Genomic DNA, 27,292 nt, shown 5'->3' on the forward strand with positions numbered 1-27,292 from the left:
GATTGCTTAATTGAACCCCTGAATTCATGTTGGCTCTCTCCAATTTAAATAATCCAATAACCCCTGAATCCGATGATGGGTTTATTTGTACGCTGTCAATAAATTAACAAACTGTTAAAAGCATTTTACGGTAGGTTAGTTAATAAAGAGCATTTTTAGACACAATTTTGAAGAGAAAAAGGGCAATCATGGAGGCATTAGCCATGACAGGCCGTGTATTTCAGTGCTTTTACAGCTATGGGGTGTTCTTTGGACAGGTGTGTTGTTTAATATTACGTGTATATTTGGAACCACCCACAGGCAATCCTAGTGAAGTAGTAGTAGGAGATGCGCAGAGGAACATAAATTACTCCAGAAGATGGCAGTAATGCTACCAGCTAGCTAACTACTGGCTGTAGAAGAAGACGCACCGACAACCCTCAGCCCCGTACCCGCCTGCCTGCCTCTGCATCACCGCCACGGATCGAGCCAGGACCCGACCCAGAGAACCGGAGGAAAAATGGCGTTCACATTCGCGGCCTTCTGTTATATGCTGGCTCTGCTGCTCACAGCGGCTCTTATCTTCTTCGCTATCTGGCATGTGAGTACACGTTTGGGGCCACTGAGAATAAGACTGTCGGCCCCTGGCACTGATTAATACAAGGACCCAGGGACGGGTTGTTAAGAACGAGGCTAACAATGAGGGCTAGGCCGGCTTTGGGGCTTCATTCCCGGGAGGTTTTTAACCGTTTTAACGTCTAGATTGAACGTTAGCTCCATAGCAACTGCCGCGCTTCGAAAAATACGTCACGTCAACCGTTCTAGAATGAATGGCATTATTACAGTCAGCCTTTGGAATAGGAGCTAACGTTAGCTAGCAGTCAAAAAGCATCAACTAAAAACACTGGTCATTTTAACGTAACCCTCCTTTATGGTTAATGTTTTATTAACCGTAGCTCTTATTATATAACACATGTCTAATCATGTATCAGGCCTGTCAAATGCTTAAAGATGAGGTATTAGCTGATAGCTTGTTAGCAGGCTTAGCTAACTGTAACGTCAAACTGCTCTGTGATGGTGCTGTCAGTAACCAGAGAGTGACAGTCCTTTGTTTTGTTGTTGTTTGTTTTACGGTCACAATGTCAATATAATCAGGGCCGAACTTACTCAGTGGTGGGAAGTAACTAAGTACATTTACTCAAGTACAGTTTTGAGGGACTTGTGCTTTACTTGAGGTAAATCGTTTACTTTTACTCCACTGCATTTGAGTTACTATGAAATATAATCTCCCTTAAATCAGACTGTAGTTCACCTGCAGTAAATCCAGCAGCTACCCTGCAGTATACAAAGCCATTCAAACTAGCTGCACCTTTACCAGCTCTGAGAACACTTTAATGATCAATCATTATAAAACATATCAGAGATATTATTCTGAAATGGACCAATCAGACAATGACTACTTTTACTGTCGCTACTTTAAGTACATTTAGAGGAGAGTACTTTCTACTTTCACTGGAGGAACATTTAGAATACTTTTACTGTGACAGAGTATTCCTACACTCTGGTACTTCTACTTTACTCAAGTACAAGACCTGAGTACTTCTACTGTTACTCAAGTACAAGACCTGAGTACTTCTACTGTTACTCAAGTACAAAATCTGAGTACTTCTACTGTTACTCAAGTACAAAATCTGAGTACTTCTACTGTTACTCAAGTACAAGACCTGAGTACTTCTACTTTACTCAAGTACAAGATCTGAGTACTTCTTCTTTACTCAAGTACAAGATCTGAGTTGCTTATTGGTGGGGAAAATTACAGATAATTTGACAGTGAAAATAGCCATTAGTTGGAGGACAATTGGGGAAAGAAACTGCATGTTGGCCGTCAGAATATTGCTCAGCTGCTCTTAGTAAAAGATGAGGCAGTACAATAACAAAGGGACATAATGAGGAAACGCTTATGGGCTTATTGTGCCTTTTTTAAAACCTGGAAAAGCTGCACTTGTACCATATTACAATGTCCAAAAACTAAGAAGATATCCAGTCGTGTATTATGATATTGTAAGGGCACACCATTTGCATCACGTACGAGACTAATGCTGGTAAAATATGCAAGCTGCTTGTAGATTTGCATCAGCATACAGGACAAAACAAGCAATGGTCATCTCTTGAGCGGCTGGTAAAATATAAAATGTGCCTTTGATGGAGGAATCGAGTTCATTTGCAGCCTGAAAACTGATGCATTTCCCATCTTACTGAATCAATTCAAAGCCTTTTATCAAGTTATTAAAATGTACATTAACATCGAGCTGCTCTCTGTGCTTCCTCACATTGTGATTTGTTCTCTCCCCCCCTCCAGATAATAGCGTTTGATGAGCTGAAGACTGATTACAAGAATCCTATAGATCAGTGTAACACTTTAAATCCGGTAAGTGACTCCCCGTACCTCACACACCCTCCTGGCCTCTGCATGCAGAAAAAGCTCTGTTGAAATGTCTTTTCATTTACTTGAGGATGACTTTATCCGCCTTTCTGTCTTTTTTCAATCATTTCTCTGCACTGTTTTGCTAAATAACCTGCCTGTTGTGTGAATTCAGTGATCTGTTCAGCTGTAAAAACTCTAATGCTTTTGTTTTTTCCTGATCTGCTTCTATTTTCTATTCTTTTTTTTTATACACTTTGTTAACGACAAAAAGACAATTGAAAAGGTCAAAAAGATTAAGAGAATCAAAATTGCATTAAAGGTTTGTACCATTCTTTAAATGCCCGCTCAGTTCAACTCAAGTCTGCAGTCTTGTCATTTTGCACGGAGAAGTGTTTGCAAACGTCTTTTCAGTTAACTAATCTCAGAGCTAGAGCCGGAGTTTAGCCCGGGATTAGACGACGAGCCACCTGTACTTCTGGGTTCTTTTTACTATGCTGTAGTACTCATTTATTTTATACGTTTGTAAGCATTTTGGACTTTTGAAGGATCGTTTTTGAAGTGTAGCTTTAAGGGTTTGAGCGTTTACACCTCCTTTAAACTTTTTAGCTGCATTTTTAGCTTTTGGAGCCACAGTGTTTGTAGAAGTGGAACATTTTATTATTCTAAGTGTAGCTGTTAACTGAAAAGACTTGCAAATGCTCAAACATGCATGATCTTTATTACAACCTACCCTCTGTTTTGCAAATAGTGTTAGAAGAAGAAGAAGACATACTTTATTAATCCCTTAGAGGGAAATTGCTTTCTCTACTCTGTTGTAACACGCAGTTATCAGTTACAGTTATCAGTAAAGCATATTCCCCGTCAGAACATCAGGAAACACGTTGTGAGTTTGAGATTAAGAGTATCGACACCAGTCCTGAAAAAGCTTTTACACCACAGTATTAGAAAGCAGTTAAGATGTAAATTCAGGCGAGTTAACAGGATTTGATCTGATTACTATCAAGTGCAGGCTGCAGTTTGATTCGTCAATTAGCAAAACTAAGCCAGCGATATGTGCTTTATTTTGGCTCGGGCTGTACCGAACACTTCAATATTTATCATTTATGTAAGTTTAATATTTCTGGTGTCTAAAATACCTGGAGACGCTGCTTTCTGTGATAAGTATTGTGCAATAAAACTTCAGTTTTAATTAATTAAATGTATGTAAAACCTTTTTGATTCACTAATGAGCATTTCATTTATTTTAAGTGAACTGTAGATGAACATAACCAAATCCATACAGCTACAGTATTAAATAAAGGTTAATGCGAGTTCTGCAAGTTTGTACCTCATTTGCGTTTATTAAACTATAACCGCCACACTGACATCTAAATATCGGCATTGGCCGTTTAAAGACCCCAATCCGAACTAATTACATCCTAAATATTGGGCTTAAATCATTTGTTGGTGTTTAGCTTTTTAATGCTGCACACACAGAGCCGTGTACTGTCGACATATAGTCAATAAAGGAAGCTGAAATAATCCAGTAATCAAATTGATCAGGATGATGACATCATTGGTATTACGACAGACGTGTGCAGCTCCGTTGGCACACCTCACCAGCAGCTCTGAGTGTAAAGTAATAAAAATAGAGCCATTCGGTGCAGCCCTGGTTCTGGCTCCAGCTCCGTCACCTGCGGTCCTGAGCAGATGGCGGCAGAATCCCAACACACAGCAAAATGTAGCAGCCTCTGATTGGTTGGTGATTTCAGGAGTAGGAGGAGATGTTTTAGTTTGAGACGCACTCCTCCGCTCTGTGTGCAGTTCTTGTGTTTCTGCGTCAGGATGTGAGCGGCAGGTTTTCTGCTCTTGTTTGGATTTGGCAGCACAGTGCAGGATCTCCACTCCTCCCTCTCCTGCACCTTCCCTCACCTTCCTGTGGGCTGCCTCCCCCCTCCTCACTCCCTCCACCCTCTGCTCTTTTTGAATGCATGGCTTCCATGTGGTGCCTCCATCTGCCCCCCCCCCTCACTGCATCCTCACTGCTGTCAGCATGGTCCTGTTTACCGTGTGTGTCAGGACGCTCTGCCCTCACTGCATTTATCAAAGATATTCTGCTGAGCAAATCCCTTTTTATCTGTGGTCCGATTAGATGATGCATGACATATAAACAGGGGGGGGAGAATGTACCTTCTTGATGCACCTGCAACAATTGAAGATGTTTAAATCCTCCAGAACTCGTTTAATTTACCATAATATAAATTAGGATGCACGATATCTAAGATGTACATGTTTGCCACAGATATCATGACTAATACTTCACATGTTTTGTACTTTTTAAGCTCATAACCTGTAGTTTATATAACCACATCTAGGCGCGCTATATATCGTGCATCCCTAGCACTAAGAGCTCCGTGGCTGCCGTCACACGTTACATTTTGTCCCACATTAAACGGAGGACATCTGGAGGTAAAGATAATCCTCCCTGTGGGAGATGATGAGCCGGCCAACCGGGGGTCTTTTCCCCTCATGTTGGTGTTACAATCACTCTGTTTGCAGGTGGCAGGTCTTAATTCCCCCCCTGTTTGCTGTGCTGCACAGTCAGATATGTGCATGATGAAGCACAGTCTGCAGCAGAATAATAGAAAGCACAATGCTTTGTTAAATAAAGCCGCTCATTGGTTTTTCACTCTGACTGTGGAGCTGACTGCAGGTTTTCAATCGCTCTTTGAGCCTCATTATCTCTGCATCTTCACTTGATTATTAAGTATCTTATCCACATTTGACTGGCAGTAGACGAGCATACAGGGTTATACAAAGGGGGGGAGTTGGATCACGGCTGTGTATTTGAACATGTTCTTCTTCTCTGCTCTGTTTCTAGCTGGTTCTCCCGGAGTATCTCATCCACTTCTTCTTCTGCGTGATGTTCTTCTGCGCGGCCGAGTGGCTCACGCTGTGTCTCAACCTGCCGCTGTTCGCCTATCACGTCTGGAGGTGTGTGATGCTCATCAATAAATAACCAGTTGTAATGCTTTATCTATTAATAAATGATGGTCCATTCAGTCTGCAGGACAAAGTACAGGATATTCAGATTCAAGGAGGCTCATCATGTTACTTGTACCATTAAAGATGTGTTCAGATATCTCAGATTTCAAAGGTAAAATGTGTCATTTTATACACATTAAAATGTCTTAATCTACCTAGGCCTGTGTTTTATTTTATTTTTGAGTTGTGCACTTGCATAATTCCAAAGTAATGACCTTTTTGCTGGAGAATTATGTCATTTCTGATCTATTTTCATCCAGTTTGAAGCTATATGTTCACCATACACTTAAGATATCTATGCTTTTTAACTTCAGCAATTTTATATATATGTTTTACTTTGCTTAATTATTTTATTAAATATTCTTTTACTGTCGATTGAATTGAATACACACCCATTTAATGCACATGTAGCTCGTGTAAAATAGATAATTATAATACAGTAATTCAAATAGCAGAGAACGTTGCAATTTCCTCTAATATCGGCTTTTCCTGATTTTCTCTGTTTCTATATTGTCATTTTCCACTGTTTTCTGTCTTGTTATATAATGAAATTAAATGAAACCAACGATGAATCTATAAAATAATTATCAGATGAAAGCGAAACTGAAAAACGTTTGATGCCACTGTAGTTTTTTTGTAAGTAGGCAGGGACCAATGAACACTGAAGGAATCCTAAGCTGAGGACTACAACTCCCATGATGCAGTGCTGCTGCCAGGAAATGACCTGTGTTTTTGTCCCTGCAGGTATATGAGCAGACCAGTGATGAGCAGTCCGGGGCTCTACGACCCGACCACCATCATGAACGCCGACATCCTGGCCTTCTGTCAAAAAGAAGGCTGGTGCAAACTGGCTTTCTACCTGCTGTCCTTCTTCTACTATCTCTACGGGTACGGAGCGTGTCTCTTGTGCAATCCAACACATTTCTATATGTTTAAAGAGTCTAAGTAAGGTGAATGAAGTGCTAACCCTAATATAAGTCAAGGAATGGTTAGACGTTTTGGGAAATCTGCTTTTTGCCTTCAAAATGCTGAATTCCTGTGTGGCTAATTGAATTATGCTGCTTTAATTCAGCCGTTTGAGCCCAAAAATGAACAGATTTAGCTGGGATTTAATTCCATAGGTGGGTTACAGGGTCTGTTTGCAGGACGACGAGCAAACAGATTTTAAAACCCCTGTTTTCTGAACGGAGTTCGGTTGGTTCAGAGCTAGGCTAACATCGTAGCTTCATGGAGTAAAGCTTGATATTTTAAACGTGGATTATGTATTTATATATTTGAACACTATACTTTTATAATGTCACCAGGTGAGCTCACTCTCTCCTGTCATTCTTTAAAGCATTGCTACCAAACTATAGGCGCCCAGGACCAGAGGTACCGACGCGGTTTGTGAATTCAAGCATCGACTAGCTCTCGAGTTATTGTCTCCTGTGACGTCCCAACACCTTAAATAGATCGTAAAGACCCTTAGGGGAGAAATCCAACATCCCTTCACTTTAAAATCCAACCCCTGATTGTGTTTTAGGATGAAATGACCCATCGGATGTCAAATCCAAAATCCCTAAACTGTAGAATCCAACTTCCCCTTAACTGTATTTAAGGACATAATACCCCTCTGTTGTTAAATCCAACGTCCCTTAACTGTGTTATAAGATGAAATTACCTCTGAAATGTCAAATTCAAACCTCCTTTAACTGTTGTATAGAACATAATGACCCTCAGATGTTAAATCTAAAATCCATTAACTGTATATATCCAATGTCCCTTAACTGTATCTTAAGACACTTTAGCCTCAGATTTCAAATCCAAAATCCCTTAACTGTATCTTAAGAAATTATAACCTGAGATCTCAAGTCCAAAATCAACCTCCCGTAACTATTTATAGAACATAATGACCCTCAGAGGTAAAATCCAAAATCCCTTAACTGTTACATCCAACGACCCTTAGCTGTTACATCCAACGACCCTTAGCTGTTTTATAGGACATAGTGACCTCTAAAGTAAAATCCAACATCATTTAACCATAAAATCCAATTTCCCTTAACTGTATTTTAAGAGATTTGAAATCCAAAGAGTGTAAAATCAACCTCCCTTAGCTGTGTTTTAGGTCCTAACGGCCCCTGAGATGTTTACTCTACACTTTGAGGTCTCTAACGTGTCCTGTCTGTTTCCCTCAGGATGATCTATGTTCTAGTGAGCTCCTAAAGGACGATGAAGGACGAGCAGACTTCCAGACGCTGAAGATGTGAGTGCGGGGAACTGGACGTGCTGCAGACCGACGCTCAGAATCACCCGACTACAGACAAACTCTCAAACTCCCCCTACACACACAAAAACACAGCTTATTTCCCCGGTTTTAGAGAATTTCTCGGTCGCAGCGCTCCTCTCATAGCACTAGAGTTAACATGGAGAAAGGAGGAGGAACCAGAAGGACACGTTTATTTTTCTTCCTTTTTAATGGTGTGGTGATTTCGATGCTTTGGGATTTAAATAAAGTTTTTTTTCACCCAGATTTTGAGTGTTTACAACTATAGGCAGACGGTTGCTGCGTTAGCTTTTCCTGTGAATTAGACTCTGCGCTTTTAGCAGCTAAATTAAACCCGCAGCGTGATTCATTATCGCCACTAAAACCAGTAGATAAACGCAGACTTAATGAGCTGGACGTCGGTGGGAGGCTCAGTCGTGCATCGGTTTGATATCACTTAGTGAGGCGTGCTGCACGGGGACAATCAGAACACGGTTGTCACATCAGTTTTTAATCTGATGTATTTAAACTTATCATCACATCATGTAATCCCTGTTGATACGGAGGCCGACAGGTGCTAACGAGCCACAACGCCCTCAAACATTTCCAGCAGGAGAAACGAGCTGCAGCTTCAGAAACGAAGCAGACATGGAAACATAAACGAAGCTCAAAGCACAACGGAGACCAGGGGACACTAAAGAGAGACGCACACAGCTGGAGACCAGGGAACACTAAAGAGTGACGCACACAACTGAGACCAGGGGACACTAAAGAGTGACGCACACAGCTGGAGACCAGGGGACACTAAAGAGTGACGCACACAGCTGGAGACCAGGGGACACTAAAAAGTGACGCACACAACTGAGACCAGGGGACACTAAAGAGTGATGCACACAGCTGGAGACCAGGGGACACTAAAAAGTGATGCACACAGCTGGAGACCAGGGGACACTAAAGAGTGATGCACACAGCTGGAGCTGGAGTGCTGGGTGACGTCAGGATCATAAAGCTGGACAACTGTCTCTGTCTCAGTCAGTCTGTCTCAGAACTGGAAGTTTGTGTCAGTATATCTGAAGGTTAGCTACGTTAGCGAGCTAGCTTACAGCAGATCTGCAGTGACATCAGGAGTCATGTGATCACTTACAATAAGACCAGAAAACATTTCAGGTAAACAACAACAGAGACAGAGACAGCTTTATGATCCTGAACGGTGTGGGTCTCTCTTTAGTGTCCCCTGGTCTCTAGCTGTGTGTGTCTCTCTTTAGTGTCCCCAGCTGTGTGCGTCTCTCTTTAGTGTCCCCTGGTTTCCAGCTGTGTGCGTCTCTTTAGTGTCCCCTGGTTTCCAGCTGAGTGCGTCTCTTTAGTGTCCCCTGGTTTCCAGCTGTGTGCGTCTCTTTAGTGTCCCCTGGTCTCCGTTGTGTTTGGTGTCTGCAGCTTTTAGTAAACGCGGCTCATGTTTCCAGAAGCTGCTGCTGTTCTCTAAACGCTGCTTGTGTTGAAGAGCTGCTGCAGATGTTTCTTCTTCTGCACGAGTGGTTTTTATATCTGCGTTGTTCCTGAAGCTGCAGGACGTCTCTCCTGATGGAAGAGTCTCAGGGGTTGTAGCACGTTAGCACCTGTTAGCCTCTGTATGTGAAATCCTTTGCAATATGTTTTGAGTGTGACTCCAGAGTAGCCAGCAATGTGATGTGACCTGTGTTTCTGTACTGAAGGTAAACTCAACAGAGACAACCTGCTCTACTGTTGAACGTACCTTTTTTGTATTTCCCACGTTTTTGTGCTTTCTCTTCATTTCAGCACCAGATATTCCATGGTTAGGAACTCCAGAGTTTATTTATTCCGTTGTTTTTATGTCTCCAAGATATCAAACACTCCTCTCAGAGTCGAGTCCGATTTTCATAAACACTCAGAGTATAAATTGCCATTTATCAGGGAACGGGACACAGGACATGTATGTGTTACATCCATTAATGTCACATCTAGAAAAAGACAACTTGAGTTATTTGAGTCTAAATAAACAAACTCTCCCACTCTGTGTTCTGGTTCAAATGATGTTTAACTCAAAGGGAAATGAGTTCAGGTGTACTACAGCTTAGTCCAGTTAGATTTCATTTCCAATCAGGATTTCATTTAAGAAAGTAAAACTACTTAAGAGGGAGTTGTTTTGTTTTGGTTTCACTTTATATTAATGGTAGATGAATTTTAACCCAATTAATTGAGTGATTTTCAGTCTAACGTACTTTTAACATCATTTAAAGGCATTTTATTTACAAATAATTGATCAAACTTAATATGAAATCTTAAAGGATTTGTGGAAATGTTTTGCTGATTTCATTTTGCATAATAAAGTATATTGCAATTGAACGATTTTCAAACTAAAGGAAATGACGTAACAACAACACCAAGCAGGTTTCTGCTTTTCTACAGACATTTATTCACAGGTCCAATCTTACAATAGTTGAGGTCCATGCTTTTTCAAAACGTTTTAAAGGATCTCTTTAAAAAGTGTACTGTAACAGTATTCCTACACTCTGGTACTTTTACTCAAGTACACGATCTGAAAGACAGAAGCCCTTTATCCAGTCTCACAGAAACACGTCTAAAATTAAAGTAAACGCAGATTTAAGCAAACTAATGTCACCCAGCAGGAAGTCTTTAATGTGATCGTAGTGAGGAAGAGGAAAGCAATATATTAGAGTACTCTGTTCAAGTGCCACCATCCGAGAATACCTTTATATCTCACACACACACACACACACACACACCACACACACACCCACACACACACACACCACACCACACCACACCACACACACACATCTTCACCGCGACACGCAGCGCTCTGTGGAGACCTCTCTGCTCTGCTGGTACGCTGCAAACCTCTCCCGGAACTCGTGCAGGAAGTTGTATTGCTGCGGGAAAATTCCATTTAAAGTCACATGTTAGTTCAGTAAATATGAACTGAGTAACCTCGGGCACATTTTGAGATTCTAACTGAAAAAGGAGGCTCTCTAAAGGTGGGAAATCAACATCACGCTTGTGGAAAATGCTCAGCATGTGCATGAACGTGCAGAGGCTGCAGAGGACTGTGGGGGTAGAAAAAGCATCAGGCTGAGAGGAGTAATGTCTCACCTTCACCGTCTGGATGGCTCCTCCTCCTCGGTGCTCCCTCAGGATCTCTATGGCCTTGTTAGGAGTCATCGTGACAGAGAGCAGCATCAGCAGGCAGGCGGCGACTGGAAACACGATAAAAACAGGTTGAATTTAGGACATTTGAAGGTCAATTTGATCTGGATTTTCAAAGTAAAAGCATGATAAGTGATACGGTCTTACTTAATCCAGAGCGTCCCAGGCCTCCGTAGCAGCTGAAGAGGAGAGAGAAGAGTACAGACATCAAAACACTGTGAAAGCTGCAGGACAAATGTGTAATTGTGTCATGAGAGACGACCCGAGGGGAAGTGCGTCTGTGCAGAGACTTCTGGCTTTCCAAATATATTCAAAAACACTAGGGCTGCATTGACCTGCCTCTCATGAGTTCATTACCTCTTCACAACATCTGAGGTCAGATATCCTGCACTAAGTGGCCGAGGAACCTGGTGCATTGCATAAACACCCTGCCTCACTTTGTATGGTTACTCTCTGATGCATTATGGGTAATCAGTGTCTGTCAGCTCCATCAGGTCTCTGAGGGATGTAAAGCCTCTCAGGAGAGTTCACTCGTCCTGGATTTACAAAGTGAAACCTGATCCAGCAGCAGCCTAACATCCCTGCTGGTTTTCAGCCTTTTATTAAAGAGGGGGGTAGAGAGGGGGGGTAGAGAGGGGGGGTAGGAGCCTTTAAAGACCATTTAAATGCACATAAACCTATGTTTGAAGCCATTTTCTGTTCAGTTTTCTGCAGAACAAAGCATCAGAATAACTATCTAGGAATTAGAAGCTCTCTTGTTGTTGTTATTGTTGTTGTTAAATGCATTCAGAGCACTCACTGTATGACGGTCCTCCTGCTGCTCTGCAGGCTGAGCTGCAGCTCCTCCAGGATCTGGCAGCTCAGCTCCAGCGCCGGTGCGTCTCCGTCGGGGAAGGGTGTGTGATGCACGGTGAAACCCCGCTGCGCGTACACCTCCAGCAGCGAGGGGACCCGGTACTTGCTCAGCTCTCCTCTGGTGCAGAACACAAACACATCCTGCACCCCCTGGTTCTGCAGCTCCTCTGAGAACAAGGAGGTTTAAAAACAAGGAACTCATGCACTGCTCAACTGAGAGGCCATTAGACTACCGTGAGCATGCACACCTTCACACTTAACACTCAGATTACACTGATTTAATATCCCACTCAGACTACACTGATTTAATATCCCACTCAGACTACACTGATTTAATATCCCACTCAGACTACACTGATTTAATATCCCACTCAGACTACACTGATTTAATACCCCACTCAGATTACACTGATTTAATACCCCACTCAGATTACACTGATTTAATACCCCACTCAGATTACACTGATTTAATATCCCACTCAGATTACACTGATTTAATATCCCACTCAGATTACACTGATTTAATACCCCACTCAGACTACACTGATTTAATACCCCACTCAGATTACACTGATTTAATACCCCACTCAGATTACACTGATTTAATATCCCACTCAGATTACACTGATTTAATATCCCACTCAGATTACACTGATTTAATACCCCACTCAGACTACACTGATTTAATACCCCACTCAGATTACACTGATTTAATACCCCACTCAGACTACACTGATTTAATACCCCACTCAGATTACACTGATTTAATACCCCACTCAGATTACACTGATTTAATATCCCACTCAGATTACACTGATTAACATCTGATTGCATTATTTGTTCATTTCTGGTTTTTATTCACTTTTAGTTTTGAGTTGTAATTATTTTGCTTCTTTTGTTTTTGGCTGCTGCAGCGGAAACAGTTCCCAGTTTGGGATAAATAAAGTATTTCTGATGCAGAACATGACTTTTGATGGCAGTATTTTCTGATAAATGAGTGACATAAAGACATCTTTCAACATGTGCTAGTCTTCGATTGAAGCAGCAGAAAGGATAGATCTTACCAACGTCTCTCTGCAGACTCCGGCGGATGTCTTTGTATTTGCAGCCTGAAGTCAAAGAGAAATCCTTTTTAGATGTGTATTAGTTAACAAGTCTAACAACAAAGTAAAACCAGATATATATTCAACTTTACCGGGTAGTGCACAGATCCCCAGACACTGCGAGCTCTCCACAGTATGCAGAGGTATCCTGAGAACAGTAATTCAAAGACACTTTAGTCAGAATCAGAGTCAGGTTTATTGACGACAAGTACAAGTAACCTTTAGGGGTTTCATGGTGTATAAATAAACACCGTTAGGATAATATAAAATGTAAATCAAGACAAAATATTGACTGAAAAAAGAGGAATATTACAAAACTGTTATCAAATACAAATGGAAATAAAATATATGTGACAGAACGAGCTTTGCCTTTTTAAAGAGGGTGTATTGTGCAGATCTGAATGCTGATTATTTTATAAACTGTCTTTAGTGAAGAACTTCTCTTTATTTGAATTATTTGGAGTTTGTCGTCCTCAAATATAATATGAACTATGATCAAATGTCACACATTATAAAACTATTGAAACCTGTAATAAAAAGAATAATCAAATCAAATTAAATGAAATCTCACCAGGAGATCTTGAAGGGTGTGAGCTGCTCGTGTGCAGCCTCCTCTTCCTCAGACGAAGAGTCAAACTCATTCGTCCTCATCGCTGCAGAAACACACTGCAGACAGCAGGGGGGGGGGGGGGGGACTAAAGTTAATAATCATTTTGCTTTTTATTCTCAATATTTCATTTATATTTCAGCAAAAAAACTCAAGATGTATGTTTGATAAAATACAGCATCAATAAAACAATACAGAGCAGAGCAGAGCAGAGCACAGCACAGCACAGCACAGCACAGCAGAGCACAGCAGAGCAGAGCAGAGCAGAGCAGAGCAGAGCAGAGCAGAGCAGAGCAGAGCACAGCAGAGCAGAGCAGAGCAGAGCAGAGCACAGCAGAGCAGAGCAGAGCAGAGCAGAGCAACAGCAATGTCTAAACACTATTCTGAGTCAATTCAATCAGAAACGCTCACAAAGAAATACATGATTGATGTATTTCTTTGTTTCACCACTTTTTGTTGTTCTGTTAATAAATCTGATGTAGCTATGATGATTCAGTATCCATCATCTAAACTACTTTCTGGAATAATAACAAAGACATGCAAAGAGAAGAGACGGGTTCACTGTGACTGTTTTAACCGATTATCTATTACATTTTTGGATTCCACATTCCTGCAAGGTTTCTGAACATCTTTAGATCACCACTGGATTGGACGGGGGTGGGGGGGGCTAAAGAGGATCCTCCCATTGAGTTACATGTTTTAAAAAAAGCTGAATATGTGAAAAATATGAATGTCAAACACAAAAAAAGTCATAGCACGAGTTGGGTTCTGTAGCTGGAGGTCTGCTGAAGTTGAGCAGGATCAGAACACCGGTCGACAGCAGGCACACACATACAGTACGAACACACATTATGCTTTTTAAGAAAGATATGGAAAAGACAATAAAGCATTGCACTGTTGAAACAGATACTGAGCTCCAGAAGTTTTCTTTTTTTACTCAAGCTGCTAATTATTAAGTAGCATGTTCCATCTGTTACTAAACACCCTGATGGTCCTTTAAATCAGCTACATGTCAGAAGCTAGGCTAAACACACACATTTCAACTAGGAATTAAACATGCTATACTCTGGATAGAGCTGGCTTTTGCTCTGATACGCAGAACGTGTTAAATCAGAGCCTCTTGTTTCACATTTGCAGTTTGAATGATACTGAATTTGCTCCGAGAGACGTGTTGCTGACAGTCGGTTAGCTAACGTTAGCTCTGCAGCTAATTTATGAATCAAACTCGCCAAACAAAGAGGAATTATATTAAATATCTTTAGGTAACTGTTATAAGAGATACATTAGAAGCTGTGTAGAGTCAAAGACATACATAAATGTGGATAAATGCGGTATTTATTGCCGTTGTTTCTCACCTCGCTATCCTAGTTTTGACAGCTGCGTCAGCCGCTGCTCGATTTGAAAACTCACCAAGCCCAGCGGCCAATCAGATTCAAGTACTGCCCCTTAACCACGCCTCTTCACAAAACCGAGTTGCTCGATTTACTCTGCGGACTGATCCACACGGGCGGAGTGAATAAAAATGAAAGGGGAAATCATCAACGACGAAATCATCTTTCCCGTTTTCTGGAACTTGGTGATCAAATCTGTTAATGTAATGTTATTCAATGTGTCTCAAAGGGAAACCGACTAATTCAGGCAGTACATATACAAATAAACACAACATGTAAAAATACTACATTAGAACTTATATATATGTATATATGTATATATATTTATATTTATAAATATATATAAATATATACATATATATATAAATTTATAAATATAAATATATATGTTTATATTTATAAATTTATATATTTATATATATAAATTTATAAATATAAATATATATATTTATATTTATAAATTTATATATTTATATTTATAAATATATATATATATAAATTTATAAATTTAAATATATATATTTATATTTATAAATTTATATTTTCATTTTAACATTTTTATTTTCTTCATAATTTTCCCCTTTTTTGAAAGATTTCCCTTTTCGGGAATTTTGATATGGATATGATAATCTAATGTCAGCATTGTACTCTGAGGTATACTAACAGGTGTTTATTTAATGTATTTGTTATCATTTGATTTGATCTCAATCATTACCACATTGTAATGTAATTATTATCACTATATTATTATTTATTATCTCACTTAATGATTGAGGTCTTTAATATGCATGCTTTATGTCATGCAGAGGTATATTTTATAAAGTACTACTCTGGATATTATTAAATATGCATAAAAAGCGTTTGATTAAATAAAGTGTTTAAACTCAATTGATGTAATTAAAACATAATCACTTTTTTAAAACTACATGAACAACACAGAACGTGACTTCCTCAGAACAGCAGGATAAACACCTCATGCATGTCTGCTACACAGGAGACACACACACACACACACACACACCGCTGATCACTACATCCACGTTGCTCCACAGAGGAGGAAGCATTGGATATTTGGGGTCTTTTTTATGGGATGTACTGCCTCGTTTCTGATGTCTGGCGGAGGAATATCTGAGAGCTGTAAGTGAGGTGAGTCCTGCTGCTTTTCTTTTCCTCTTACCTTCCCTGACTGCACGTTAAGACATTTCATAAGAAGGTTCACAGCACACATATCTCACAACCTGCAGGACAATGTGATTCCTGCACATGTTGAAAGTGAACTGAGGAGATCTGTTACTCATCAATTTAATAGAGATTTTAAATTATGCATTTTTGTAAAAACAGGAATGTATTTTGTTCTTTGGATTTCCAGTTTTTCTGCTGACCCTGCCTTCTGTGTAGAAGCAGGGCTTGGCTCCGGCAGATATTCCCTGCAGCTCTCTGGCAGCCGGACGCTTCCTCAGCAGAGCGGCTGCTGGCAGAGCAACACCTGAGCAGGTACATCTCACACACACATATGTGATGTCACTCTGTAAATCTGGATTATAATGTGATTTGAACTCTTCTAGTTAATGCATAAGGTTTGATATATAAGTGGGGAATATAAAATGATGTTTTTGGTGCTTTAAACCAAAACCACTTAATTGGTCCATGTGCATTTACTAAATGTACTACAAATACTAAATATTAAATGTACATATTGAACAGAACAGATACTGAACTGAGAAAAAAACCTGCCAATTTTCTATTATTCAAGATGTTTGAAGTTAATTAATGCAATACATTTGAAACGTTTAATCCTATTTATTAGGCTTAATATTCTGCAGAATGTGAGACTTTAGTTTTGAATTTTGTTGCTCAAACTAAAATCTAGGAGTTCATGTTGTTTTTGTCCATTTTCCACTTCTTAAATGTGCATTTAGTTCAGAAAAGGTTCAATATTTACCAGTTTTCTTGGACTCACAAACTCAACTTTACTCAGATCTCAAACCGTGGTGATGTTTGTGCAGATTACCACATAGTTTACAAACAGCCTGTGGTTTGTGTGGTTTGTGTTGTTTGTGTCTCTGAAGGTCATGAAGCCTCAGGAGGCCGAGCTCGTCTCTGAGATCTCGAAGGTATTTATCCTGCAGCTCCTCATTATGCATCCTGGTGTTAGAGAGATTCACAGGAGCAAAACACACACGTGTATTGTGTCTATTCCAGGGATTTAGTTACCTCCTTTAAAACATGTTGCATCACTCTCTTATTTTAGTGTACCTCTGTTATTGTTTAAGGAGGTTTGGTTGCTAGACGTTTTTCTGGTTAATCTAAAAATGTAGAGATTTAAAAAGGCCCCAAACACCCAAACAGGGCAACTGGATGAATCCATCAGCTGCAGTGACTTCAGATATACAGTATCTCTGTCTGTACCAGCTGCAGTGCATGGTGTCGGAGCTGAAGTCGGGCTTCAGCGGCGCCCTGCTGGAGCTCAGTCAGATCCAGCATGGAGACAGTGACCTGAGGGAGGAACTGCAGGAGAACCGGAGGAGCTGCAGGAAGAAGGCTCTGCGTCTGGAGGCGCTGGTGGAGGCTCTGAGGGTGAGACGTCAGCTGCTGAGGGACGGGAGCTGAGTGAGAAATGCTAAATCCATCGTTCAAAGCGACTTTTAACAAGATAGGAGCTGTAGGAGATTATTGAGCTGCACATTAGAGAGGAGTCTTCTGCTGAGGCTCACCTGCAGCCGTTTGATCAGCGCTGACACACCACACCTGTAACACCGTCACAGTTTGTGCAAAACATCTCAGAGGAAAACAGCTTTATGGTGCAGGGAAACACATGTATATTTTGGTTTGAACATGAGGAGCAAAAACAACTGTTTGTTTGTTTGTTTTCGGAGTGTTTCGCTTGTCTGCCTGCAGGATGAGCTGGGGGAGATGAGCGGTCAGATCCTGCAGCTGTACAGACAGAAACCTCTGCAGGAAGACAAGAGCGCCACCGCCAAGAACACAGAGAGGTCAATCACATATCTACCTTTCAAATAAAGAGTGAATAGGTGGATAAATAGAGGATTAAATAAACAAACCAATAAATAAACAATAATAATGAATACATTAAAATAAATAATAGGTGTTAACGGAATAAAATTAATGAGCAAATATAAAGAAGAATAACAAAAAGTAAAATATTTATTATAAGAATTTATTCAAATGTTTTCATTTAAAGTAAAACATGACAACAGATATATATATATATATATATATATATATATATATATATATATATATATATATATCTGATTATTATTATATCTAATTATTACATTTTTTAATCACACGTTTCTATGGTTCCTTGTGTTGTGCAGCGGAGATGTGTGTGAGCGCAGGACGCAGTGTGTGTGTGTGTGTGCAGCGTCGTGTGTGTCCCGGGGGAAGCTGCTGCTGCACTGCTTCCTGCAGGGCCTGAAAGCCGGACTGAGTGAGGGAACAGGTGAGCGAATATTAATACATGTACTTTATTCATCTTGTCACAGCAGGGGCAGAATATTGAGGCGCAGCTTCAGATCTGAAAGGAAGTGAGAATTTGAGAGAAAGAACATTTTAAAATCAGCAAAATGAAACTGATTTCTGAGAATTCCTGAAAACGTAAAAAGCTTCGACTGTTCTTAAAGTTCTGAGACTTTCAGACAAACATTTTTATTTCAGATTTTTTTTTAGATTCAGATCAGAGGGGTTTCAGAGTTTTTGAGTAACTACATTTGTTCCTGATTTTTCTGTAAACAAATGTTCAGATTTCTGAGATTTTCCACGAAAGTATTTATCGGAGAAGAAATTCAGATTTTCAGAAATAAAACACGTTTGAAAAGTAGAAATGTCTAAAGAGTATTTTCCGAACACAGAACCGGTGTGCATTCAATGCTTCTGATTCTAAACTCATCAATAACAATGCTTCTGAAATCCCACATTGAGAACCCGTCCTCTTTTTCCAGACGCTCGTCATCAGGTGGCGATGCAGCTGCTCCACTCAGAGTGGGAGTACGTGTCCACCTTAAACCAGCTGTACGATAAATACAGGAAGCCCCCCGACCACCTGATGACCCTGGAGCCATAGTGAGTCAGAACACAGTTTACAGAAAAAGAGAGAGAGGACTTTTGGGTACGTTTCACAATGTCTGTTTGAGGGGAAACTCTGCAGGTGAACTGAATATAGATTTACTCACATTTAGACAATTATTAGATATAGCAGTCTGAAGACAATAAACAAGTAAGAGTTAAAACACGAGATTAAGTTTAAAGCTTTGTACGACACTGTAATTATTATATAAAAACATAAACATGTAGAATAATCATTAAAATGCTAAAAGCATTGCTCAATAAAATAAATAAAATAAATAAATAAATGAAATAAATGATTTCTGCTCCATAGAAAAAAAAACATGTTGTTTAATAAAATAAATGAAATAAAATCATCAACTTATTTCTTCAGCCGCATCATAAATAAAATACCAAACATGCTGCTAAATGAAATAAATAAATAAATCAGAACAAAATAAAACTAAAGTAAATGAATCAACACATCACTCCGCTGCAGCTTTATATATGTTAAGCTTTAAAATCTAACCCTGTAAAGTGATTTAGGTTTTGTTGCTGGAGATTCTAATACTTAATGCACCTCAAGAAGACGTGTCAAATATCACAAACCCTCCAGAAGCATCCGGTTTGTCCTGCAGTGTCTCCTCACGTACTGAAATCCTCTCTTTGTGTGTCCTTGTGTCGCACAGTCAGACGTACCTGAGCTTTGTGGAGCAGCTGCTGCAGAGACACCTGCTCTTCAGGAACACCCTGCAGGAGAGGCTCTCTGCGGAGCACTGGAAGTCTCTGATCGGAGACATCCTGGTGCAGCTGATCGGACAGAACGACGTGAGTTCAGGGTCTCTGTGAAAGTAACTTCAGTCTTCTCTCTGATCGCTGAGTGTCTCTGCTTGGTGTCTCTGCTTGGTGTCTCTGCTTGGTGTCGTGCAGACGGCCTTCTCTGAGATGTACCTGGGATACACGACCACGCTCGCCTCCTTCCTCTCTCTGGAGTTCAACAGGATCAACCTCTCGGAGGAGACGCAGGTAAGCAGGGCCTTCAATATTACCAATTTCAAAACTGCAAAACTTTTACATTTGAATTCAGATGTCGTGCAGGTATGTTTAAAAGCCCTGTGTTCCTCAGAGCGCTCAGGCGGAGGAGATGAAGCTTCTGTCTCTGCTGCTCGCTCCCGTCTCCAGAATCCATGCCTACCTGAGCCACATCCAGGTGAGTCTGCAACGCATCATACAGATCATTATAGATAATAAAGGTGCCTATTTATCTTATTGTGTTATGCATTGTAAAAAACAAATACATGAAATTATAATTGATATAAAGAAATAGATAAACAACATCTAAAATAAACACAACTCTCAGATGTGTAAGCAATGATCTGAGCCTTTAAATAACTAACGCCTTTAAACACAGAGTTTAGAGTAAACACATAAAACATAAAGAGAAGAGAAAGAAAAAGGCAAACAAATAAAAATAATGAAAAGTTGTTTTAGAAAAAGAATCTCTGGAGTAATCCCCCCCCCCCTGCAGAGCCTGCTGCAGTGGACCGGGAAGGAGCACCCTGACTGCAGCCTGCTGCTCGGAGCGGAGAAAGCGCTGAGGAGCCTTCTGACCCGCTGCCATCAGACCCTGCAGGAGGACGTCCAGTGGGAGGAGGGCGGGGGTCAGAGGTCAGGAACCGAATCTAGGTTTCCCCAGATTATTAGCAAACACATCTCTTTGCATTGAAACTTTTTGGACTGGACTTTAAAGTGGCCAGAAAGAGAATGACGTCACCATGAACTCGTTGTGTATTTGATTCTGTTTCCGGTCCTCAGTGATGCGGAGGCTGCGGGGTGCTGCAGGAGACAGGCTGCAGACAGCAGCTCCGTGCAGAGGTCAGTGTCGCCCCCTGCAGGCTGGAGGCAGCACTGCAGCTGCATCTGAAGTCATGTTGGGACTCTTGTTTTTGTTTGTATTTGTTGTTTTGCACCTTCGGTGATTCAGTGTCTGCTGGTTGCCAGTTTGGATCTGCACATTCAAGTAAAAACTCCCCTGAGTGTTCGTGCTTTTTTTATCCCTCCCCCTCAGGTGTGTCTCCCGCTTTAATAACCTACCTCTCCTCCCCCTGCAGAGAGGAGGGGTCCGGCCTCACTAACGGGGCACCCTGCGGCCCCTCGATGCGGGTGGAGTGCTGGTCCTGCAGCCCGGTGAGAAGGACCCTCCCCTCACACCCTCACCCGGACTGTGGGCACGCCTGCTGCTCCCTCCTCACCCCCTCCCCCGCAGCGTGGGGGGAGAACAGCGACTCAGGGCAAGGCACCTACAGGCAGGAGGCCCCCCACCCACACCTGCAGGACGGGGGGGAGACGGACCCTGACGACACCTCGGGCTTCAGCTTCTCCTCCGTCTCCTCCTGCAGCCCCGACGGCACCCTGCGGGGGGGCAGGCTGGAGGAGGAGGAGGAGGAGGAGGATAGCCAGGAGCCGGTGCTGCTGAAGAGGGAGGGGCCCCGGGAGAGGGAGGGGCCCCGGGACAGGGAGGTGCCCCGGGAGAGGGCGGTGTGTCTGAGGTGGCAGATCCCCAGACTGACCCCCCACCCCCCGCCCTGCCTGGTCAGCTCTTATGGGAGGAGAGTGGTCAGTGTGAGGAGAGGCTCCCCTCCCCCCCTCCATCCCAACAGCGCCTTCAGACCCATCTGGGACGACCCCAAACAGGTGAGTCACAATCCATAAAATAAATACAAATAAATGAAGAAATTAGCATAATAATGACCCAATACAAATAAGTAAACAACAACAACAACATCTCTTATAAAACAACAACAATAATAATAATCCCAAATCTCTCAGCAGCAGGTGGACTCTGCTCCAGAGAAAGACAGCCGAGGATTCGTCCCGATTCAGACAGCAGGGAGGAAAACCTTCCACAACCCCGCCCCCAGCCGGGAAAACATCAGGTATACACACACACACACACACACACACACACACACACACACACACACACACACACACACACACACACACACACACACACACACACACACACACACACACACACACACACACACACACACACACACACACACACACACACACACACACACACACACACACACACACACACACACACACACACACACACACACACACACACAATAAATGAAATGATTTGTTTCTCTGTTCAGAGGGGGCCCGGTGCAGCAGAGTGGGGGGGGCCTGTGGGAGGACAGCGAGGACAGCGAGGGGCCCTGCAGCACCGTGTGAACATTTACACTTTTACTTTATTTCTAATTTCTTTCTTTCAAGGAAACTTTTGCCCCAAATGGAGATGCATGGATGGTGAATCAACGAGCCTCAAATAAAGATTGTTTCTCTTTTCTGCCGACGTCTCACTTTCTGTTTCAAAGTTTGAAGTTTAAGAAACATCAGAGATTAAGAAATGGTCTGCAAGGGTTCAAATGTTCCCCCCAGAGGGAGGTTCTCTCCCTAACACTTTGTCCATTTTAAATCTTCTAAGATTTTTCGGTTTTTCTTCAAATTATTACTTTGAGAATTTGATCGAATTGTGATTTTTCAGATTTCAGTTTTTTTCAATATTTTTTAAGATTTGACTTTTTTTTTAATGTTCAACTATTTTCAGAATTTAAATTTCTTCTCAGAATTCGTCAAACACTCTTTTGAGAGTTGGCTTTTTTCTCAGGCACTTCTTTCTTAGAATTGTAATTTTTCTATGAATTTTAACCTTTTTTCAGATTCAAAATTCTGATTCTCAGAATTCTGAATTTCTTCCAGGATTTTAAGTTTTCTCTGAAATTAGATTTGTTTCCAATGTTGACTTCTCTCCAGAACTTTGACTTTTTCTCAGAGTTGTAACCTTAGGGACATCTCTCAGCTGACCAATCACAACAGAGTCGGCCAGCTAACCAATCAGAGCAGACTGGTCTCTGGTTTCAGACGGAGGGTGAAAGAAGGGTCCCAGCAGAGAAAATAAAACTAAGCTGATCATCAGCAGGTCCAGCGCTATTTCTCGCCATGCGTTTTCAACTAAGTTTCTGTCTGAATGTGAAGCGCTCAGTGTCATCAAGATGCTGGTGCACACGGACTAATTCAGAGACGCTCCTCGTTGTCAGCCATGGCTGCTATAGTACTTCTTCTGTTAATAGCGATTTAGTGCAGTAAGTCTCATCAGCGCCCCTATCGGAAACGCGTGAAATGGCAGTCGCGCTTGGGTCGCGTTACAAAACTCCGGACTACACATTTAGCTACGCAAGGACGCGTCAAACCCTCCTTGCGTAGCTCGATTGCGTCTGCGTAGACTATGAAAGGGCCCTTTGTCAACCAACACACCAGAAAACAGACACAGACATTCCACTTTGTTCATCTTAAAAACCTTAAAAAGCAGAATTTACAGGAAAACCAAAGGAAAACGAGGAGAGAAATGAGTAGTTCAGTACAAAATAAGACTGGGTGATTTATTAATCTCATCAAGACCATTAATACAAAGCAGTTAAAAGGCCACATACCATGAAATAAACCGACTGCTGGATGAAGCTGTTACAGTGCCACCGGAGGAAAGTCTGGGGGTTCAAATAAAAAACAAACACAAACAAAAAAATTAACCCCGAACACTGGCGGGGGGGGGGGGGGGGGGGGCACATAAGAGAGGAGGGTTTTATTTTGAAAACCCTCCTCGAGTTTGCAGAAAACGCAGCGAGAAGATGAGGAGGAGGAAACAGCACAAGACTCATGCTGCTGCGACGTCCTCGTGTGTGTGTGTGTGTGTGTGTGTGTGTGTGTGTGTGTGTGTGTGTGTGTCTGTGTGTGTGTTCTCCGCCCTGATGCACGTAGAAAGCGAGTTTGAACAGTTGCATAGGACCATTGCATTTCTTTTTTTTAACAAACAGGACCTAAAAACAACCGCGGCTCTTCAACAACAGTACAGCCTAAAGTGCACAAAGTGTGTTTCATCAGAAGAAAACAAACAAGGAAATAAAGTCCAATTCTTCTCCTGCAGGCTGAATACAAGAGTGTGTGTGAGTGTGTGTGTGTGTGTGTGTGTGAGTGTCACCTGCATTCGAACCGCTTGTTTTTAATGAGCGTTATAAAATCTTTGAAAAGGAGAAAAGGTGATTAGTAGAAAGTGAAGCACACGTCTAAGTAAGTGCTCGGCATATTTTAATATCTTTTTAAACGGGGGGGGGGGGGCATGGCTTTCCTCTGGAGATTGTCTGTTAGTGACCTGTTTTTATCTTGATGTGTTTTTGATCCGCCTGCTGCAGGACTGTTAGGCTGAACTGGTGCGGATGAAAGGGAGGAAAGGAGGAGCACTTTATACAGATGATTAGTGTGTACATGTTATCTACACAGTATCCACAGACATGTACAGTTCATAGTGTATACCTTTGTTCTAAACATGACTTTTTTTTAGCTTTTTCTTTGTTTTTTTAGACACCGTTTTGCGTATTTCTGTAAAGTAGAAAAACAAAAATAAAAAGGCACATCTGAGCGTGATGGGGGGGGGGGGGGCATTTCAGTCTGTTCCAAAACAAGCAGAAGGAAAACAAAGGTTAAAATGTCTGCGCAGAGAGGGGGAGTTTAATGCATGCTCCCAGTGCTGCTGCTTAATACCAACGAAGAAGACTGGGGATGGGGGGGGCACAGTGTGAAGAACTCCCCCCCCTCCCTCCTTATGTCATTTTTATCGGATTCGCCCAAACTCGATGTGCAAATGGAGTGTTCTCGGGTTCACCGGATGTCCTTGAAGGCAACGTTTTGTGTCACAGAGTCACAGTGTTTTACATTTCAGATCCACGGTGGGGGGGTGTGGGGGGGGTCAGTGTCGCCTCCTTTAATGTCACGTTTAAAAAAAAGAAATCCCTTTTCCCCCTGCATAAAATAAGACTTTGGCAACTGTTTGTTTTTTTTCATTCTTCTTCACGTGGGAAAACAAAAGCGCTACGTCAGGAGGAAGAGGAGGAACGTCCACGCCCCGGAGAGATGAAGCATGACGTTTGAGGCTACGTGCCCCCCCACACCTCTTTATAGTCTTGTTGCCAGCTGTGTGAACCCGGGGGATGATGAGGACCCCCGAGCTTCATGTTAGAAATACACAGTAGGGGGCGCAGCTCATAGAAACTGCCGGGCAATTAGCATTAATTAGCATAATAGCTCAAAATAGCTCAGAAATGGCTTGGCAGATTTGGACAATTTAGGAGTGGTTTTGGGGTTATTTGGGATGATGAGTCCATTTCTGACATTTTCAGGATCCACAATTGCAGTATTAACCAGAAAGAGGCCATATTTGAAGTCTCTAGGAGCTGATTTTGACCATTTGATACAGAGAGAACCAGATGGAAAATGATTACCTCTACTCTGGACAATATATTTTCAGATAGATAAGCAATCAGTCCAATTTAAATGTCCTTTAAAACTTCGAAATTGACCCAAAATGTATCATAATCGGCCCAGAAAGAGTACAATATGGACAGTATAAGGTTAAAAGTGCCCTGTTTTGATCCTGAACACGTCATAAATGGACTCAGCATCCTCAATCATCTCCAAAACCACTGCTAAAGTGTCCAAATCTGCCAAGCCATTTTATAGCCCGCACATGCTAACTGATGCTAATTGCCCAACATCTGCAGGATGGAGACCCCTACTCTATATTTCTACCATGAACTTCTGGGGTCTCAACTCCCTCGGTTGGCTATAGGACTCTGAGCTGCAGACAGACCATAGTGTGTGAGGAGGAGGAGGGGGGGGGAAGTGTTTCAGACTCCTGGTTGTGGGTCAGCTGGCACACCGGTGTCTCATGGCACAGAGGGTGAAGATGATGAAGGCGAGCGACTGATCCCCTGAGAGGCACCGCAGAGGGGGGCGTTTGATTCAGGCGGGTGGAGTTAAGGGAGAGACTTCACACACTTAAAATGATCAGCTGTTTATCAGAGACTCACACCATGTTACCTTCAAGATCTGGAGAAAAGATTGGATTTCTCAGCCTCCATGATAAACGAAAAGCTAGAAATGGATAAAAGATCAAATTATTCTTTTCCTTTCGATCTTAGTCAACTAACATGTCTCTAATAGGGCTGAGAGACGGAGAGGAACATCAAATACCTCAATATTTTTTATGAAATACACCAAATTGGATGCCGAAACGAAATTAAAGGGTTGATTTATGATGCTTTTAAAAATATCCACACCAGATGTTGTCCCTTTAATCATCTGTAATGTGGATTTTTTGGCTAAACGGCTTTCAATATCTGTCATATTGTGAATGCAGCCTCCAAGACCTAACAATACACCTGGTCTCACATCTGTCCCTAGTGCACAAGTCTTTCAGCATGACATGAGTGCACGTTTTCTGGATTTAACGTGGAGATTCTGCATGATTCTGTGCGCAGACCCTCCGTCTTACAGCTGTGTTCATGATTAATAAACTTCTGCTTTCTATTAATTAGAGTAAGTCAGCTGCGTTTCAGTCTTTGCACTGAGACAGCTTTGATCGAATGGTGCAAAAAGCATCAGAACTACATCATGCACCTGGAAACACAAGATCTGAAGGGCTGGTTTTGCAGGATTCTGTGCGGAGAGACCCGTCCGTTACTCCGACGATGCACGCCGGCACAGATCCAGATACTTCCATTCATAAAAGCCTGAGATCAAGAAAGTTTTCTCCTAGACTTCAAAGGAAACACGTTGTTACTGATAAACAGAGGATCCTTCAGCGTGTGTGTCCCTCTCAGAGTGTGAGTGTGTGTTCCTGATCAGTGTGTGTGTTTTCATTCGTCGGTGTTCTCCACCAGCGACAGGCCCTGCAGCGGAGGGGGCGGGGGCAGCTGCAGCTCCCTCTTGTAAGTCTTTGGTGGGAGTTTGGGCAGCTGGGTGTTGCAGTTGTGGCGGGGGGGCACGGGGGGGGCGGTGATGGGCAGCGGGTACAGGCTGTTCTGGCTGGCGCTGAGCGGGCAGCTGCGACGGGGGACGCGGGGCGACGGCGTGCTGGGGGGGGTGTTGGGGGAGGAAGGGGAGGAGCCGAAGTCCCAGTGGTAGCGGCCAACGGGGGAGGGCTGCATGTTCACCGGGTAGTTGATGAAGATCTCCGGGGGGCGCAGCGGCACAGGGGGAGGCGTGTCCGGCTGCGGGTCGCGGGGCGGCGGCGGGGGAGGGCTGGGCAGCGGGCCGTCCATCGGGGGGCCGTTGTAGAGCGGGGTCCTGGGCTGGATCCGGGGCAGAGGGGGAGGCAGCCGGGGGGGGATGGCCGGTGGGCTGTCGGACCTGGAGCTCATCTGAGAAAGAAGGGGGGGGGAATATTAATAAAGAACACCCGGATATTTAAGGTGCATTCTCTCTAACACCCAGCAGGGGGCGGCTCGACTCGCCTGTGTAGAAGTCTGAGAAATGTTCCCACTTCCCTCTTAATTTTTCACCTCA

At 42.3% G+C, this 27,292-nt stretch overlaps 4 protein-coding genes and 1 long non-coding RNA gene across 9 annotated transcripts in view; 3 read left to right on the forward strand and 2 right to left on the reverse strand.

The window, feature by feature from the left end:
• The window catches only part of LOC134881330 (uncharacterized), a 253,336-nt gene extending 243,631 nt beyond the window's left edge, over positions 1-9,705 (forward strand). The window contains exon 2 of the long non-coding RNA XR_010168035.1: positions 8,838-9,705. This is a non-coding gene — a long non-coding RNA (uncharacterized LOC134881330). The remainder of the gene's footprint in view (positions 1-8,837) is intronic.
• cnih1 (cornichon family member 1) lies at positions 331-9,705 on the forward strand. Its single transcript, XM_063908567.1, has 5 exons — positions 331-580; positions 2,339-2,407; positions 5,265-5,377; positions 6,173-6,316; positions 7,603-9,705. The coding sequence occupies exons 1-5, from the start codon at positions 500-502 to the stop codon at positions 7,628-7,630; spliced, it is 435 nt and encodes a 144-aa protein (XP_063764637.1). The 5' UTR covers positions 331-499; the 3' UTR covers positions 7,631-9,705.
• Positions 9,706-10,080: 375 nt separating this feature from the next.
• cdkn3 (cyclin dependent kinase inhibitor 3) lies at positions 10,081-14,869 on the reverse strand. Of its 2 annotated transcripts, none has more exons than XM_063908565.1 (8): positions 14,777-14,869; positions 13,386-13,480; positions 12,907-12,962; positions 12,776-12,820; positions 11,656-11,878; positions 11,004-11,035; positions 10,803-10,906; positions 10,081-10,582 (listed from the first exon to the last, which is right to left on the reverse strand). In XM_063908565.1, exons 2-8 carry the CDS (start codon positions 13,463-13,465, stop codon positions 10,493-10,495), a joined length of 630 nt encoding a protein of 209 aa, XP_063764635.1. In that variant the 5' UTR covers positions 13,466-13,480; positions 14,777-14,869; the 3' UTR covers positions 10,081-10,492. The 2 variants fall into 2 exon arrangements, with proteins under 2 accessions (XP_063764635.1, XP_063764636.1); XM_063908566.1 differs by having other exon boundaries at positions 13,386-13,479; positions 14,737-14,778.
• A 928-nt stretch (positions 14,870-15,797) lies between these two features.
• On the forward strand, positions 15,798-22,204 carry si:ch211-67f24.7 (uncharacterized). Of its 3 annotated transcripts, none has more exons than XM_063908261.1 (15): positions 15,798-15,958; positions 16,182-16,306; positions 16,882-16,926; positions 17,225-17,389; positions 17,711-17,805; positions 18,154-18,278; positions 18,778-18,898; positions 19,570-19,708; positions 19,811-19,906; positions 20,007-20,090; positions 20,409-20,548; positions 20,696-20,755; positions 20,992-21,574; positions 21,710-21,816; positions 22,048-22,204. In XM_063908261.1, exons 3-15 carry the CDS (start codon positions 16,885-16,887, stop codon positions 22,124-22,126), a joined length of 1,836 nt encoding a protein of 611 aa, XP_063764331.1. In that variant the 5' UTR covers positions 15,798-15,958; positions 16,182-16,306; positions 16,882-16,884; the 3' UTR covers positions 22,127-22,204. The 3 variants fall into 3 exon arrangements, with proteins under 3 accessions (XP_063764331.1, XP_063764333.1, XP_063764332.1); XM_063908263.1 differs by having other exon boundaries at positions 21,713-21,816; XM_063908262.1 differs by having other exon boundaries at positions 15,815-15,958; positions 16,211-16,306.
• Positions 22,205-23,305: 1,101 nt separating this feature from the next.
• Positions 23,306-27,292, reverse strand: part of sos2 (son of sevenless homolog 2 (Drosophila)) — a 35,251-nt gene continuing 31,264 nt past the window's right edge. For both annotated transcript variants that reach the window (XM_063909493.1, XM_063909492.1), the window contains one exon: positions 23,306-27,147. In XM_063909493.1, coding sequence (XP_063765563.1) covers positions 26,644-27,147 — 504 coding nt within the window. In that variant the 3' untranslated portion in view covers positions 23,306-26,643. The remainder of the gene's footprint in view (positions 27,148-27,292) is intronic.

This window comes from Eleginops maclovinus, chromosome 19 (genome assembly GCF_036324505.1).
Source record: "Eleginops maclovinus isolate JMC-PN-2008 ecotype Puerto Natales chromosome 19, JC_Emac_rtc_rv5, whole genome shotgun sequence".
NCBI classification, from domain to species: domain Eukaryota; kingdom Metazoa; phylum Chordata; class Actinopteri; order Perciformes; family Eleginopidae; genus Eleginops; species Eleginops maclovinus.

Excerpts from the sequence above, each read along its gene's own strand:
- cnih1 (XM_063908567.1), top strand. The coding sequence starts at position 500 with ATGGCGTTCACATTCGCGGCCTTCTGTTATATGCTGGCTCTGCTGCTC. Across the intron at positions 5,378-6,172 it reads TTCGCCTATCACGTCTGGAG|GTATATGAGCAGACCAGTGA; the intron begins GTGTGTGATGCT and ends TTGTCCCTGCAG. Across the intron at positions 6,317-7,602 it reads TTCTTCTACTATCTCTACGG|GATGATCTATGTTCTAGTGA; the intron begins GTACGGAGCGTG and ends TGTTTCCCTCAG.
- cdkn3 (XM_063908565.1), bottom strand. The coding sequence starts at position 13,465 with ATGAGGACGAATGAGTTTGACTCTTCGTCTGAGGAAGAGGAGGCTGCA. Across the intron at positions 12,963-13,385 it reads ACACCCTTCAAGATCTCCTG|GATACCTCTGCATACTGTGG; the intron begins GTGAGATTTCAT and ends TACTGTTCTCAG. Across the intron at positions 10,907-11,003 it reads CCTGGGACGCTCTGGATTAA|TCGCCGCCTGCCTGCTGATG; the intron begins GTAAGACCGTAT and ends TCGTGTTTCCAG.
- si:ch211-67f24.7 (XM_063908261.1), top strand. The coding sequence starts at position 16,885 with ATGAAGCCTCAGGAGGCCGAGCTCGTCTCTGAGATCTCGAAG. Across the intron at positions 17,806-18,153 it reads ACCGCCAAGAACACAGAGAG|CGGAGATGTGTGTGAGCGCA; the intron begins GTCAATCACATA and ends TGTGTTGTGCAG. Across the intron at positions 20,091-20,408 it reads CCTACCTGAGCCACATCCAG|AGCCTGCTGCAGTGGACCGG; the intron begins GTGAGTCTGCAA and ends CCCCCCCTGCAG.